At 39.9% G+C, this 16,974-nt stretch overlaps 1 protein-coding gene across 18 annotated transcripts in view; it reads left to right on the forward strand.

Moving 5' to 3' along the window:
- Positions 1-16,767, forward strand: part of NEBL (nebulette) — a 389,302-nt gene extending 372,535 nt beyond the window's left edge. For 17 of the 18 annotated variants that reach the window (XR_010598237.1, XR_010598238.1, XR_010598239.1 and 14 more), the window contains 2 exons: positions 11,137-11,252; positions 14,116-16,767. Coding sequence is in view for 14 of the 18 variants with exons in the window: in XM_005302757.5 (XP_005302814.1) it covers positions 11,137-11,252; positions 14,116-14,292 (293 nt within the window). In the remaining 4 variants the exon portion in view is untranslated. Of the gene's footprint in view, positions 1-11,136; positions 11,253-14,115 lie in introns of those variants that run through there. The other variant, XR_010598234.1, reaches the window with a different exon arrangement.
- Positions 16,768-16,974: the final 207 nt, after the last annotated feature.

The raw sequence follows: 16,974 nt of genomic DNA on the forward strand, positions 1-16,974 counted from the left end.
GCCATTGAAATCAGGTGTGCATTTAACAGTGTAATTAACAGCTGAAAATGTTCCATACATGTGTACTCAATGTGGATGAGTTAACATTCCTAGGAAAACCCTTAATTTTGCATTTCCTAAATATTCACTACTTTGATTCTCTTTGCCCATTGTTTTCTCCTGGGCCTCTCCCCACATCTCCTGGCTTTTGCAGAATAAGGAGATCCTTCCCCACATTGGGTTGAAGATGAGTCCAGTGGAGATCCAACTGTCCTCTTCGCAACTCCAGGAGCAAAGCAATGACTCAGTTGCTCTGTCCTCTGTGGGTCTCTGCCAGTTAGTTGAGAGTGATGCTGTACAAATGATTAGAAGCATAGGAGAAATTGTGGAGGGGCTCAACAAGGTGAAGTGCTAGTGAGCTCTTACCAAGCAGTTGTTCCAAGACTACCAGGTGTCACGATGTGGATTTTTGAGACTCTGTAGAGGATTTTGGCTATCTGACAATACATGTTAATACTAAATCTTATGTTAGTCATTTTCTCATGCCTCACCAATGTGGTCCTTCCACCTTTACTTACACCGAGGTGCCTTACTCAATCAAATAAATAGCTGCATAGCAATCATGGGGCTGCTTGTGTGAGAAAGACTTGCCAGGTTCATCCCATCACCTGGATAACAATCTTTTGTTCAGGAAATCTAATTACAAATTAGAACACATTGCTAATGTTACCAATATGCTCTTCATTTTTGTTAATTGTTTCAGAAAAATGTGTGAGAGAGCACAATACAATGACAACCACCTGTACGCAATGTGAGAAGGAATTGCAGCGTTTTGTGACCGGTTGTGTGCCCTCAGCACTGGAAAAGGCATATCACAAAATGGCTTTTTTGGCTGTTGCGTGCCTTCAGAAATGAAGAGTGTTGTACTGTGAAGTGAAACGTCTCACTCTGCTTTCTGAGCTGAGGCATGCTATGAACCCTATGTGACATGCCAGCTAAAAACTCAGTTTGTAACAAGGTTTGCACTTCACTGAGAGACATGACATGGTACCAAATCCTGCAGCCGTACCTGCAAACTATTGCAATACATTTCTAGTGCTGTATTGAAGGGCTCTGTATGATTTATGTACACAACCATTACAAATGCAGTGTAAGAAATGGGGACAAATCTACGTATTTCTTACATAATTATTAATAATAGTTACTGCTCTAGTGTATATGGAATGGTTGGGGAAGCTCATCTTTAGACTACCAGAACAGTACCAAGGTAAACCAAAACCATATAAGTAGAAACGTATGTATGGCTGTAACTATGAGTTGAACTCTAATCATATGTTCAGGAAAATAGATATAGAAATCCTATACCCACCAGATTGATTAACACAGAATTGCCTAAACAAAAATCAGTATCTGGTGTAAATTGTGCTTCAGAGATATGTCTACTTTCCCCAATTATTCATTTTTTTGATCATAGATTGAATTAATGTCCTTAATATATCAAAACTCTACTTTTGTGAGTAAAACAAGTGCATCAAGGACACAAAGCTTTTAATGACTGGCCATTCAAAATATTGCTATTTCTTCATTGCCATTGGTTTAGCTGTTCTGCAATATTTAGTGCTCACAATAACCTGCAAACTATATTTTAAGGATTAAAACGGGGGACAATAAACTCCATTTTTAGGTTTACAAGCAGAATAGTCCAAATGGTACTATTTTTATAGGAGTTGTAGGTCTCAACTGGCCAAAGGGATGTGAGAGCAGTAAAACAATTTGTTACTTTCAGCTCAAATGAGTTGTTATAAATGTTCATCAAATTCTAAATGTCAAATATGACCGCATACAATTTTTAACTTGTCATTGTAACAACTGGTTATACTAGTTTGATGCTGCTAATATAACCTTGATCAGTGACTTGTCTTCACCTACAGATTGTCACTGTTTTAGTTAATGCCACAGAAAACATCGAGGCTATGTCTGAACCATGAGCCTGAAACTGGTAGACACATACTTGCCATGACTAAGCTTTGCTTCCACTGCCACTACTATGGCTACACTGCTATTTATACTCGCACGAGTTTGATGAAAACTAGCACGAGTCTGTGTATGCAGGCAGGGGAATCACACCCCTAGTTTGTAGTGTAGATATAGCCTTAGGTTCACAGTTTCAATAGATGTGAACATTACAAATAACCTCTGTTTGTATTTTATAGGATGGTGACTATTCAAAACATTCTGACTACTTGAATATCCTGAGATACAGTATCTGTCTATATTTCATAATGTATATGCTATTGGTCATGTTGTACCCCCAGGTATTAAAATAAGACGGCCAGTGTTCTAACTGGCTCTCAGGGAATCAGGACATCTACCAGGTTTATCCTGTACAGTTGAACCTACATAACCATGCTCCAATAAACAGAAAACCTGTAAGTCAGCATTATAAATGAAATTGAGGGTTGCAATTTCCTGAAGCAGTGTCCTTTGAGATTTTGCTACTTTGCTGGAGCAGGGCCAGTGTGGGTGACAATATGCTCCCTGAAGACCAATAGGGGAGCACCTCACTAGCTCTTGGCCCCTCCCTTAGCACTCAGTAATACCCAGAAATAGGGACCGTATATAGGGTGACCAGACAGCAAGTGTGAAAAATCGGGACGGGGGTGAGAGGTAATAGGACCCTATATAAGAAAAAGACCCAAAAATCGGGACTGTCCCTATAAAATCGGGACATCTGGTCACCCTAACTCTATATAATTGGTTGGTGGTGATGGAGCTTCTCTCTGTCTCCAAACTGCACTGGACATCTCCCAGGTTAGTGGCGTTGTAAATTAGATATATATAATACTCTAAAACTGTCTTACAAAATGGTTTGGATGTAAGTTACAGAGTAACTGACTGATGAGGAGGCTTCTGACCCATGACCCAACCTCACTCCATTCCTGTGCCTCCCCGTGAAGGGAGTGTTGAGGGGGGAAATCTCCACAGGGATCTCCTTCTGAAGATCCCCCTTGCATTCTCCTGTTATGGCAGAGGGTGGCAGATTTTGGGTTCCCAATGGCAAAGGCCTGCCCCGCTCCCTTGAGCAGTCCATACAGAGATCCTGAACCTCTGCCCAGACTCTGGCCATCAGCCCCTGCTCACTGTCCAGCTCCATGGCTCTATTGATAGCAGGGATTTCCCCTGGCTGCAGCACCTTCCTGGACCCCAGGTAGGAGGGTTCCACAGAAAAGATAATACAGGTTGGGGCTATATTACCTTTATTTTCCAATAAATGTCCATGGGGCTAGAAAGAAAACTATTTATTTGTATTTTCCTTCCCCTACCTCTGGGCCACGTAGACTCCAGTGCAGAGCTCCAGACCTCACAGAGGCCACAAAGGACTCCAAGGAAGGGGGTGTAGAAACAGTCCCATGGAGTGGATAAGCCATCCTTCCCCACAGAAGTGGGGAAATCTGTGGGCAGATCTAGGGGGGACAATCGGGGCCTATGCAATTATCTTATTATTCACCTACACTTTGGAATTATCCAGCCCTTTCACCAACCAAATTACTCCACACTGCCTTGCCTGCACTTCCTAAATTCTCACTCCATCTGTTACTGGATTTATGACAGAATATTTATCATATAATTAGTGTCTGTACAACACAGCTTTCTGTGATATATACTATATTATTGGCTATATTTAAAAATCAAAAAATATAATTGTGTCACTTTTTAAAAACGTATACCTTTTGTGACACAAGATTACAGTTTTTTGCTGAAAGTGGCAGTTCTGCAGGGCAAATGACAGGAATTTTTGTGTCCCATTGTACCTCACACACGTCAGTGATGGCCACTCTCTTGTATTTCTTTGCTGAGACAGAGAAATCCCTATGACCGTATTATCAGCTCATTTCCTCCTCACATAGATAGTCCCTGAAAATGGAAACAGAAGTTGCAAAATAATAAATATGGCAATAATTTTCCATATGGCATAAATACACCAGATGTTTTTTTCCTGCTCTCAAAATACATTTGTTTTCTTCCAAATGCTAAAAATAACCAGGTGGGGCATCTTCCTGCAATTCCTACTTAGGTGAAAGTCTAATTTATTTCAGTGGAATTGTTGCTTGAATAAGAACTGCAGGATCATGAACTTTCCACAGTAATTTCACTCAATTTACATAAGTGACAAACTTGCTTTTTGAACTGCATTCTTGTTTGCTTGTGTCAGAGTACACTGTTATAAAAATAACTGTACAGAACAGAATTAATATTCATTTATGACCTTAATAAAATTTACCTAGAAATTACTTCATTTTATTCATTATGACGTTTAAAAGCTTTGACAGCTGTTGAACTCCAGACATCACTTGTTTTTTTAGTACTGTGAACAATCAACATTAATTATTTTTCAGAGGGGTAGCCGTGTTAGTCTGTATCTGCAAAAACAATGAGGAGTCCTTGTGGTACCTTAGAGACTTAACAAACTTATTCGGGCATAAGCTTTCGTGGGCTATCACCCACTTCATCAGATGCATGAAAAAAAGTAGGCAGGTATAAATATACAGCACATGAAAAGATGAGAGTTGACTTACCAAGTGGGCAGTCAGTGCTAACGAAGCCAATTCAATTAGGGTAGATGTGACCCATTCTTAACAGTTGACAAGAAGGTGTGAGTATCAACACGGGAAATTATTTTTTGTAGTGACCCAGCCACTCCGAGTCTTTATTCAGGCCTAATTTGATGGTGTCAAGTTTGCAAATTAATTCCAGTTCTGCAGTTTCTCGTTGAAGTCTGTTTTTGAAGTTTTGTTGTTGAAGAATGGCCACTTTCAAGTCTGTTATTGAGTGTCCAGGGAGATTGAAGTGCTCTCCTACTGGTTTTTGAATGTTATAATTCTTGATGTCTGATTTGTGTCCATTTATTCTTTTACATAGAGACTGTCTGGTTTGGCCAATGTACATGGCAGAGGGGCATTGCTGGCACACGATGGCATATATCACATTGGTAGATGTACAGGTGCAGGAACCCCTGATGGTGTGGCTGATGTGGTTAGGTCCTATGATGGTGTCCCTTGAATAGATATGCGGACAGAGTTGGCAATGGGGTTTGTTGCAGGGATTGGTTCCTGGATTAGTGTTTCTGTTGTGTGGTGTGTAGTTGCTGGTGAGTATTTGCTTCAGGTTGCTTTTATTAATTATTTTAAATGCTATAAAATTACTATTCCTGTTGAAAGTTCATTCCATAGCCAAACTTTTTGATGATTTTTCTGTGAATACATTTGATGCATGCACAGTTTATTTTGTATATTTTTATAATTTAGGGTAGTGAAAAATATCCAAACTTGTCATGATGACTTTAGGAAATGGGGGGAAAAAAGTGGTTTTTTTCTGGTTTGAAAATACTTTTTGTTTATAAATTCAAGCTAATTATAGTTAAAAAAAATTAAACTGATCAAATAAAAATGAAACATTTTGAAATTATCTAAACAAAACATTTATCTACCTGAAACATTTTTTCTCCAGATTTTCAGTCTGTGAAAAAATTTAAGATTTTTCACTTTTTGTCCTGATTTGGGATGGGAATATTTTTTTGCAATCTCAAAACTTTTCACTGTGCAGGAAAATCATTTCTTGGCCTACTCTACTTCACTTCTGTGACTCTGTCATCTCCTGGTTCTCCTCCTACTTCTCTTTTCACCACTTCAGAATTTCCTTTGGAGGAACTTCTTCAACTCCACCCCACCCCCACTCCCATTTCAGCTTTCTGCGTGGGTCCCACAGGGCTCTGTCCTGGGTCCCCTTCTCTTTTCCCTCTACACCTTATCTTTGGGTAACCTCATCAGCAAACACAAATTCAATTACTACCTCTATACTGATGACTCATAGATCTATCTCTTTACTCTAGACCTGTCTCCTTCTGTCCAAACTAAAGGCTTAGCCTGTTTCTCTGACATCTCCTCATGGAAATGTAGCCATCATCTCAAATGCAATATGGCTAAAACTGAGCTTCTAATCTCTTTCCCTGCCCCAGTAATCCTCATATCATCATCCTGTCCGTAGCTCAGGCCTATAGCCTGGAATCATCTTCGATTCGAACCTCTCTCTAGATCATTACAGCCAGGCTATGTCTAAATCTTGCTGATTCTTTCAGCATAACTTCTCTAAGATATGGGGCTTTCCTACCCATCCTTGCAGGTAGAATGCTTCTCCAAGCTCTCATTACCTGTGTCTCAATTACTGCAACATCCTCCTGACAAATACAGTTTTGCCCTACTTGTATCTATTCAGCATGCTGCTGCTAAGATAATATTCCTAGCCCATTGTTTTGATCACATTGCCCCACTCTTTGCCTCCCTCCACTGGCTCCCCCTTTTCTGTTGCATCAGACAGAAGCTACTCGGATTAATTTACAAGGACTTTCAATGCCTGTCCTCACCATACCTAACACCTCATTCACTATCAAGTTATTGACTCCCACCTCCAATCAGGCCATGATGCCAGCCTCCATCACCCACTTATTAAATTTTCAAACAAGAGCTTCTCCCACTGACATAGCTACCGTCTGTTGTGCGAGGTGGAGTAACTAAGCCGACGAGAAAGCTCTCTCGCGTCGGCATAGAGTGTCTTCATCAGAAGCGCTACAGTGGTGCAGCTGCACCACTGTAGCACTGGGGATGATTTAGTTGGGGTTGATCCTGCTTTGAGCAGGGGGTTGGACTAGATGACCTGCTGAGGTCTCTTCCAACACTAATTTTCTATGAGTCTATGTAGCCTGAGTAATTTCTGGAAATTTGTATTACAGCCAGATAACATTAGCAAGTAGATTCTCTGTTGCAGTTTGTTTGACTTCTTTCACCTGGACAGAAACTGGACACCAGGGCAAGAAAGCATATTTCCACAGTCCTACTGCTTGGTGGTTGGCATATTGGTTCTGAGTGTGTGGGCCACCCATTCTCAGAAGAGCCTTTCTGGATTTGGAAGAAACTCTGAACACAGACAATGAGAGAGGAGTGATGATTGTTGAGGGACTTAGGCCCTATCAGGGAGTAGAAGTCATAAGGGAAGGGTTTCCACTAGTAACATCACTCCACTTTCCATTGGGATGAAAGCAGGGGTTGTTAGGGTGTCTTTTCTTGACAGGAGCTGCGTAAAGGGGTTGGTGTGTATCTGCCTCTCCTGGCAGGAATAGAGGGCTCCTTCTCTCTTTTGTCCCTGCATAGCAGAGAGGAGGGAGTGTGAGTGCTGGAGCAGGAGCCGAGTTCAGTAACAGATAAGAACTGACCATATGCTCATTCCCAATACTCTGTGAACTCAAAAAGATTGAATTCTGCTCTTAATTTTGAACACACATAGCCACATTTAACACTGGCACAAGCAGAACACACCATTGGTTTCAGTGGAGTTGCTCTCATTTCCACTTGTGGTAAATTTGGCCCACAGTGTTCAAATGAGTTTGAAATTAGGCAAAATATGTTCACCGAACCGTGCTCACAGTAACTTTTGACTAAATTGCACTTCTATCCATTTTCTCAGGAAAGGCCATGTCTGGTCATTTAGAAGTAGTATGTGACAACATTGAAACATAAATTATCTGATGAACTGCTTAGAACCATTAACTTAATATCATGATCACCTTGTGAACACATTAATGAGCAATAATTTTCTGATGATTAAACTGCTTTAAAGTATCTGTGCACTCATACATCACTAGAATGAAGTTGCCACATCTAAAACATGCATTATTCATTATATTCCAGTACTGCATATTACTGTCCACGAGTTGCTTCATGTTATAGGAACTTCTCTGACTAAATCAACATATGGCTTCAACTTTACTCTCTCACCTCACAACACAATCTGTGCATTTGTAGTGGTTTGAAATAGGTGTCCCAAATCATAAATACCTTAATTAAGAATATAGTAATTCACTATCTTTAAAAAGTATAACAATGCATATGATGACTGGATAATGAGCACTCAATATTTTAATCATATATGTAGTTTATTTTAATATATTACTTATAATAAAATTATCAGTTACAGGAAAACTCTATTTGCTCAAACCACCAATCTCAGAATTAGGGATAGGGAAGCAGATTGGGTAAAATGAAAATAAATCTTCTCACAAAGCACAAACTGAACTTCCATTCAAGCACAATTCAGCAAACCTTTCCCCATAGTTCATTTCACACCCTTCTATACATCCTGGTTCCTTCAGAGGTAAAAAGGCCAGAATATTATTGCGCACTTGCCAATATCTTGCATTAAAGCACTGCCTGATGGTGTGCCATCTTCCAGCTCCTCCCCAAAACCATAACTGCCAATCAATTAATTGTGCAACCCCTGCAGCCCCACATCAATTAATTCTGCACCTCTTGAGCCCCTCCATAAATTATTTTTGCAGTCCTCCTGTTCTGTATCAATTTTGCACCCACCTTGAGGACTGGGATGGAAGGTTGCTCCAAGGGTGGGGGGGATGTTCTTCACTTCTTTCAAAGCCAAGGGGGCAAATCTCTCAAAATCTCAACCAGGTGAATCGTTCCAAGTTGAGAGCAATGTGAATCATCTAGCCTGCTTCAGCTCAGTCACATGTCCCTGAAGGAAAATGACCATTTGCATCATTGATAAGTTGATAGAATTCAAGCGGGCTTGATAATTTTGTGGAAAAAGTGTCAAAAGAAATGCACCATCTTTATTTTTTGCAGTTTTGCTTAGTGAAGTTTCAGTTGTGCTTGGAGAATACCAATTAACCATTTGAGAGATGAACTAAGGTTCGCAATAGCTGGATAAAACCAGCAGAGAGACGTTAGGCCCAATATTGGTGAGGCTTGCAAGCCATGGCTAGACAGGAAATGATTAAACCTTCAAATTTGGATATTAACCACCTTACTAGTTATTGTCAGGACTGGCCACCTTCCCCAAAAATGAAGGCTTGTTGAGAAGGTACTGAATGGCCACCTCAGCTACACTTGGGTTTCACAGATGCCCAGGGACACTTGTTTTTCAGATTCTGTCAGTCTGGTGTCAAAGCAGGATGTTGGAACAGAGACTGTATTGATTTAAATTATTAGGAATCTCCTTCTAGCAAGGAGTAAGGGTAGAGGTTTGTCACAGAACTTAGCGAGCACCCCCTTCCAGCCACTCTCGAGGACTGCTGTGAGGCAAATCCAGGCTTTGCTGCTCTGGATTCCCAGGTGCTTTAAGCCCTTGGAGCCTGAACAGAATCCAGCCACTGCTCAATCTTGGGGTCCCTAGGCACACTCTTGGGGCACAGACCTTCTGTCTGGTATTCTCATCTGAAAGGTAAACCCCACTGTCGAGGTACTTCAGCCTCCTGTGTATTTAAACACACCCTCTCCCAGGACTCCACTTCTGGTTTACAGTTTAACTTTCTTAGGGGCATGCAGCAGTTGTGAAGCGTATCTCACACACAGACTTTGTTCAGTGTCTAACACATTTGTTATTTTATACTTAATCGTATAAGGCACAGGAGAGTACAGAAGATATAAACATTACATCATGCATATTTCTACCTCAGTTTCCTCACCACTCTGGGACATTCTTTGGGCTGGGTCAGGCTTCAGTGCATGGCTAATGTTGCATTACTTCTTTCTCCTGGACTAGAGGAAAATGGCCCCTGAACAGAACAGCTTCAGCCCCTTTGAAACTTTCATTCCTCTGTGTCAGATGATGCCACTTTCAGCTTCCCCACATAAGCACAAACGCCTTTGTTGCCAAGGTGATCCTCCCCCCCCCCCGCTAAACCAGTTCTTCTGGGTAGTGACCAGTCTTTCGTCTAGAGTGAATAGATTTCCTGTAGCTGAGTACTCCGTCAACTAGTGCTAGCCCTGTATCTCTCTGTGTGGGTACTTCAACCCAACATGGAGGCAAACAGGAAACAGAGAAGGCAAAAAGCTGCATGTACAAGATTGAGTTTTTGGCCTGATACAGATTGAGTTCACATCACAATTCATAAATTGTACAGACATTCCCAAATCATCACAAGGTTCCATGCGGTTTTTATTTGATCTTTCAGCAGCTTTTCCTCAATAAACCACAGTATAGTGTTGTCATCTATGGTTGGTAAAATCATACTACCAAAAAAATGTGTCTCTCTCTGTGGGAGGGAAGAGCAATGTTGGACAGAGGAGGACAAAGGAAAGGGACAGAAAGAAATTGCCAGGTTTGAATTAATCTCTATGCTTGGCCACGGTGTTAATGAAGTCAGTGTAAACTAAGGGAACCCAGCTCAGTACCCACTGCTAAATGGTCACATAAACTAGATGAAATAGGCCTTTCTAGGTCTTTAGCCTATAAAAGAAAGTAAATATACTATAATTAGGAATACATTGGTTAAGCAGTGTTACTAAAATATTTCAACTTTGTTTCAGTACTTAGTTTTAGGTTTGTCTTTTTTTTCATTAACAAAAATCAAACTGTCATGTGCCCCAGGGTATCATTTTTCTCTAGTATCTCATAGACTTTAAGGTCAGAAGGGACCATTATGATCATCTAGTATCTCAGTGTAGCATCAAAATTTTGAGTTCTGTGTCTACACTTATACACTATGGAGACACTGCTGCAGCTGCATTGCTGGAGCTCTTCAGTGGAGACAGTCGCTGCAGTGATAGAGTGGTTTCCCCATCGCTGTAGTAAATCCTCCTCCCTGAGAGGTGGTAGCTTGGGTCCATGGAAGAATTCTTCCGTCAACCTAGTGCTGTCTATACAGGGGTCAGGTTGGCTTAAATGTGTAATTCAGGGGTGTGTGCTTTTCACACTCCGGGCAATGTAGCTGTGTTTAATGATCTGGCCTTAGTGATGTCCCTAGTTTTTGGTGTACATGTGTGGTCATGTTTCTAGAGGTCTTTCAAGCCTTCCTACTCACTGTTGTGCTTCCAGTTAGTCATGATGCTAATGAATATTTCTTTGCTGATTGTGTTAGGTTTATGTAGAATTCAACCTACACAAGGCTTGTTTTGTCACTTAAAACTCTTCTCTACTGATTTAGAGTTACCTACCTTTGGGAACATGAATCCCTATTTATGCTGCAGGTTTCTAATCGGGAGAGCAATCTACAGCTGCTACCAACTGCTAAGAGAAGTTGCACACACACTCAACAAGGATATTGTTTTAACTCTTGTAGTAATGCTTCTGTATTTCTTTAATGTGCAGCCCCTGTGCTTCCTGGGGCATATCAACAAAGTCAGTCCCAAGGGTATGGATACATGCACCAGACCAGTATGTCATCTATGAGGTCCATGCATTCACAGCCACATTCAGCAGGCTTGGTGAGTATTTAATTGAAAGAATCATTCTTTTCAGTGCACCCCTCTTTAGCTACTGGTAAATGTCTTGTAAATATAAATCCGCTGGTAACCTTTGCAATCCAGAATTGGGAACCTTGGGAAATAATCATTCTTCTGGATTCCTTCATATTGTACTTATTTTCAAATTAAAGAAATACTTTTTTGGCTTTTTCACATGTTCCTAACTGCAGGTAAAATATGCATAGGATTAGGTGATGCAGAGAAGTAACAAGAGATTTTTATCTCAAAAACTGAGTGATGTGAATTTAGATATGTGCTCCAAAGAACAATGAAATTATCTACATTATTCATATACTCTAGAAAGCAGAAAATGTTGAGGTAGCACTTTTTCACACAATGAACTAAGTAATGAGGTTTCCATTTGCTGTTGTTTTTAATCTGTCTGACCAAATAGACACACAGAAATTTAAAGCTGGAGGGAATGTATAGTTCTAACAAGGCCATCTTTGTGCTTTTTGCAGGTGAACCTTGTTTTTTAGTTGGTATAGCTAGCTACGGTATTGGATGTCAATGAGGACTTACAAAAGATTTCTGAAAATTGGGCTTGTGCATATTTGTTTGCTTCTTTGATTTCTTTTCTTAAGATTTTTTTAAAATTACTAACATTTTAACATTTCTTATTGTGGTAGTGACTAGAGGCCAAATAGCTCAGAACTCCATTGTTTTTAGCTCAAGACTATCAGAAATGTAACTTCTGGTTTTCCCTTTTCTTTGCTGGCAGAGCTACAGGATGTTTCGGAAGATGTATATTTGTTAGCTCTCCCACCTTAATTGAAGTTGCAGGATGTTGAATCATTAACAAAGATTAGAGCTGGCCAGAAAATGGAATTTTAGTTCCTTGAAAATAATTGAGTTTTCAGAAATGTTTTCATCCCAAATCAGGACAAAATGCTAAAAACTCAGACATTTTCACAGAACTAAAATTCAGCTATATGTTGTTTCAGAAGCACCAAAACGTTCCCCCCAGCAGAAACATTTTGGTATTTTCAAACCTCAGTGTCCAGCAAGACAACCGAGCAGCCAACTAACCAGGGAGCTGGGCAGCCTGCCTGCCAAGCAGACAAACTGGTACACTGAGAATATTACAACTGTGCTTCAACCCTTATATGCAGATAACTCTCATTGCTATCAGTGGGTGTTTTGTGTATACAGTGACTACAGATTCATGCCTTTGATGGGATACCAGATAAAGGAGTCAAGTTTGACTCACTTAACAACCCCCCCTCCCTGCACGCAACCCCTTTCTTACACCTCACTGTGCTTTCAGTACCTGTTTAACTTACTCTTGATTAGAGGAATAATTCACTTAAATGCATTTTTTAAATCCCTTATTTGAGTCATTTAAACTACACTCTGAAGCGATAATTAGATAAATGCCAACTGGATTACTACAGAATTTTTTTTCTGACAGCCATTTACCACCTAATTAGGTCTTAAAGCCATAAATTTGGGTTTGTCAGCAGCATTAGCGGCCCTAATAATTGTTTTTAAAATATGGCGTTACCAGCTTGTCTTTACAACTTTGCAGCACTGTGATGCTATCAAGCTGGTTAAAAGGAATCACATGACAAAGAATTGAAATGCCTGTCAGATGATTGATTCCTTTATGAGGTCTCTGCTCATGGCACACGTTAAATGGATTAAAAGCCAGCCAATTGATTGGTATCAAAATGTAACTGTAAATAGGGAACTGTCATTGAGCAAGTCTGTTTCCAATGGGGTCCCTCAAAGATCCGTTCTTTCACCCTGTGTCTATTTAACATTTTTATCAATAATCTGGGGAAAAAAACATAAAATCATCATAGATAAAGTCTGCAGCTGAAACACAAATGTGGGGAGTGGGAAATAAGGAAGAGGACAGGTCACTGATTCAGATTGATCTGAATCGCTCGGTAAAGTGGATGCAAGCAAACAAGATGCGTTTTAATATAGCTAAATGTAAATGTTCACATCTAGGACCAAAACATGTAGGCCATCTTTAAAGGAAAGGAGGACTCTATCCTGGGAAGCAGTGAAACTGAACATGATTTGGGGGTCCTGGTGGATAATCAGCTGAACATGAGCTCCCATTGTGATGCTGTGGCCAAAAGAGCCAATATGATCTTTGCATGCATAAACCAGGGAATCTCGAGCAGGAATAGGAAGGTTATTTTAATTCTGTATTTGACACTGGTTTGACCACTGCTGGAATACTGTGTCCAGTTCTGGTTCCCACCACAAATATTTACCCAGTCATCCTGACATGTTTGCAGGCCTTGTCTTCACTAGGAACAAAAAGGTGTGTTCTTAACTCATGTTAGCTAACTTGAGGTGGAATCGTAGTAAAGGTGAATCAGTTTGTAGTGTTCATGTAAGGTGGCAGGTCGAGTTAGCTAACTTGAGTTAAGAACACCTCTCTTCTCTTAGTGAAGAGACAAGACAGCCTGTTTGGAATCATCCAAGCAGGGACAGAAATAGTACCATGTGGTTTAGATGGCCAGTCATGCAGCATGGATAATTAACTATGGGTAGTGAATACATAAGGCATCAGTAGTGGTGAATATTTTCAGAGCGAAATGTGTTTGTTTGCATGGTGTACGTAAGGCATATGTTCATAAAAATCAGTTTCATGACTGAATTTGTTGAATAAATTATTTGGCACAAATAGTCCACCCAGTTATATTCAGCACATACCTCTATGATAGCATAGACTGCATTCTCTCTGCATGTGGGTTTGAATTCTATATTTGAGCTTACTAAAGATGTGTGTGTATATGTATGAGACAGAGAAGCAATGTCTGTCAGTGGTAGGTTCTTCATGGCCCTGTTTCTTTTCCTTCAACAGAGAACATACAGAGCTATGTATGACTACAGTGCTCAAGATGAAGATGAAGTTTCCTTCAGGGATGGGGACTATATCATCAATGTGCAACCAATTGATGATGGCTGGATGTATGGTACTGTTCAGAGAACTGGGAAAACCGGAATGCTTCCAGCAAATTACATTGAGTATGTTAACTAATTTTTGTCCCTAGTCCTTTGAGCTTTATTCTGATTTACTCAAAACTTAACCCTTTTGAAACAAAATACTCAGAAGAAACTTTTAAGACCACGTGTTCATTATTTTATCACTAATATAACAATCTGATGTAAGAATCACAATCTGACGCACATATCCAAACAGTATGGCTTATAATAATACTTTGTAAGAACAAAAGACATATGTGGAAGCCCGGTGCTGCCAATTCTGTAAAGGTTTCCATCCATTAGCTATAAAGGAGAAATGTCTTTTTCTTAGATTCTTATTTAAATGTAACCATAACATGGATTCTTTTCTTATGTCACTTTGAAATCACAAGAGGCTAATACTTTCAATTTAGTAACACATTCTAATAATTTTTAAAGCTGTTTAACATAGAGCATTTAACATCCCAATAAAAATGATGACTGGATAATACAGCCTTTTAAGTAACAGGAGATAACATGCTGGTAAAAATCCTACCGCCCAGCAGCCTTATAAGAAACAAAAAGTCTGTCTCTTGACAGTGAAAGTTCCCAACTCTCACTTGCCCACACCACCACACTCATTCCTGGGTCTTACATTGGCTCTCCTTCATGACTGTGCCCTTGGCTCCTGTCAGTTTTGCTTGCTTCCCAATCCATCAGTTTTGATTGTGCCTTGATTCCTGGCAAATCTGTTTTTTTCACAGCATATTTCCCACTGGCACTGTTCAGCATGCAGAGCCAAATTGCCACCTCTTCTGTTTCCCTTAAATAATACTTGAGAGACCAGGTGGGTGAGGTAATATGTTTCACTGGATCAACTTCTGTTGGTGAGGGAGACAAGCTTTTGAGCTTACACAGAGCTCTTCTTCAAGCTCAAAAGTTTTGTGTGTCTCACAAACAGAAGCTGGTCCAGTGAAAGATATTACCTCACCCATCTGGTCTCTCTAATATCCTGGAACTGACATGGCTACAGCAACACTGTATACATTAAATAATACTTAACATTTAGATAGCAATGTCCATCTTCAAAGCACTGTACAAACAATTTCCATTACATCCTTTATGCTTAACTATCCTGCTGAAAATAGCCAGTCTTAGGGCCACGTACTATGTGGCCTCATGAAGCTTATAGTTACATCCTTCATTCTTACCACAAGTGACTTGCTTAATGCCTGCTTTGGTGATAAAACCAACATGTACCCACCCCTGCTGCAAAGGAGTCCTGCACCTGTGTAGAAAAGTTGAGAAGAGCTCTGATTTTATGATACATTACAGTTCAATGGCCTATTGCTTGAGTTCCTTCCAACACTGGCTTTAGTTGTGACATCACTTGGTTGTCCAAACGTGGGTTATATGTTCACTGACCGATTAATGAAAGACAAACATCGTTGACTGCTATTGAGTTTATTTTTTTCCTCATAGCTGGCACCAAAGCAAAAACTAAACAAACAAAAATCCTACCCACCTCATTCCAGCTTCCTCCCCAAAACCAAAATGCGGAAAAGCTGGTGAATATTATGAGGCAGTTAGCAAAAGGAAAGCTATAGACTATGTTTTAGCTCCTAAGATTGATCCTTAGATCCAACCAACTTCTTTATTCCTGCGTAAAAAGTACTTAGATTCCAGGATTCAGTACCAAAAATGGAAATATTTATTGTTCCAAATTTTTTATGCAAAAGATTCCATTTTGGCTTTCTAATATTTCTCTTCCATCTTAAACTACATTCAAAGTAAGATGAAAAAGGAAAACTAAAGTGATTATATTCTCTTCAACTTTGGATCAGCAAACCCATTAGTAGGAAACAATATAAACATTACAGGCCTGATCATTTTGTTTACTCACAAAGTGCCAGGTATTTTATTTCTGTTGTCCATTGGCTTGTGGTCAGGACTGAAGGATCCAGGTGTGATCCTAATCATTGGGGCACAACAGCTAGTCGCAATATAACGTGGCCCTGATCCTGCTCATTGAGCTCTGTGTGGATATAGTATTCCTCCCTTGCCGTTCTCTTACAGGATCAGGTCCTAAGTCAGAGGGAGCACAAAATCATGTAAAGTGTCATGGAGGAGTTGGCGCATGTGTATGTGTGTGTGTGTAAGGAACAAAATGTTTTTTTCTGTACTCAGATCTGAATTAAAGATGGTAGCCATTTAGTAGCCATCCAGAGGTTTGAAGCTGCACTGGCCTTCCTGTATGTTTTAGTTTTTAAAAATTGACCTGAATTTCTGCTGTGTTTATAGAGAATTTTCTATTTCTGATTTCAAAAAGTCAGCCTGCCTGCATTATTTCATTTAACAATAATGAAAGAAGGCAGTAAGTATTCATTATGTTAAAAGCAACCCACCAGTGCAAGACATCTGCCAATTCTGCTTTGCATACAGTTAAAAGGCAGCAAGCTTCTTCTTCACTTCCATTGTATTGTTAGTAAGGGAGAAAATCCCAAGCTGCAAGACAGAGAACAGCACATTTCTAGGGTTGTGTGTTTTTTTTTTTTAAAAGTAGTCCATACATATTGAAAAGTAAGTGGGACAAGTATATTTTCTTGTCAGACAAATAATTTCATGGGTGAAGCTCCCCAGGAGCAATTAACTTCAGAGATTGGTTAGAAGCAAGAAAAATGACTCTGTAAAAGTGAACCCTTGATCTTCCATATTAGGCACCACTGCTATTACTACACTGCGGTTTTCAAATTCTGCA

Source organism: Chrysemys picta, chromosome 2, assembly GCF_011386835.1.
Source record: "Chrysemys picta bellii isolate R12L10 chromosome 2, ASM1138683v2, whole genome shotgun sequence".
Classification (NCBI taxonomy): Eukaryota; Metazoa; Chordata; order Testudines; family Emydidae; genus Chrysemys; species Chrysemys picta.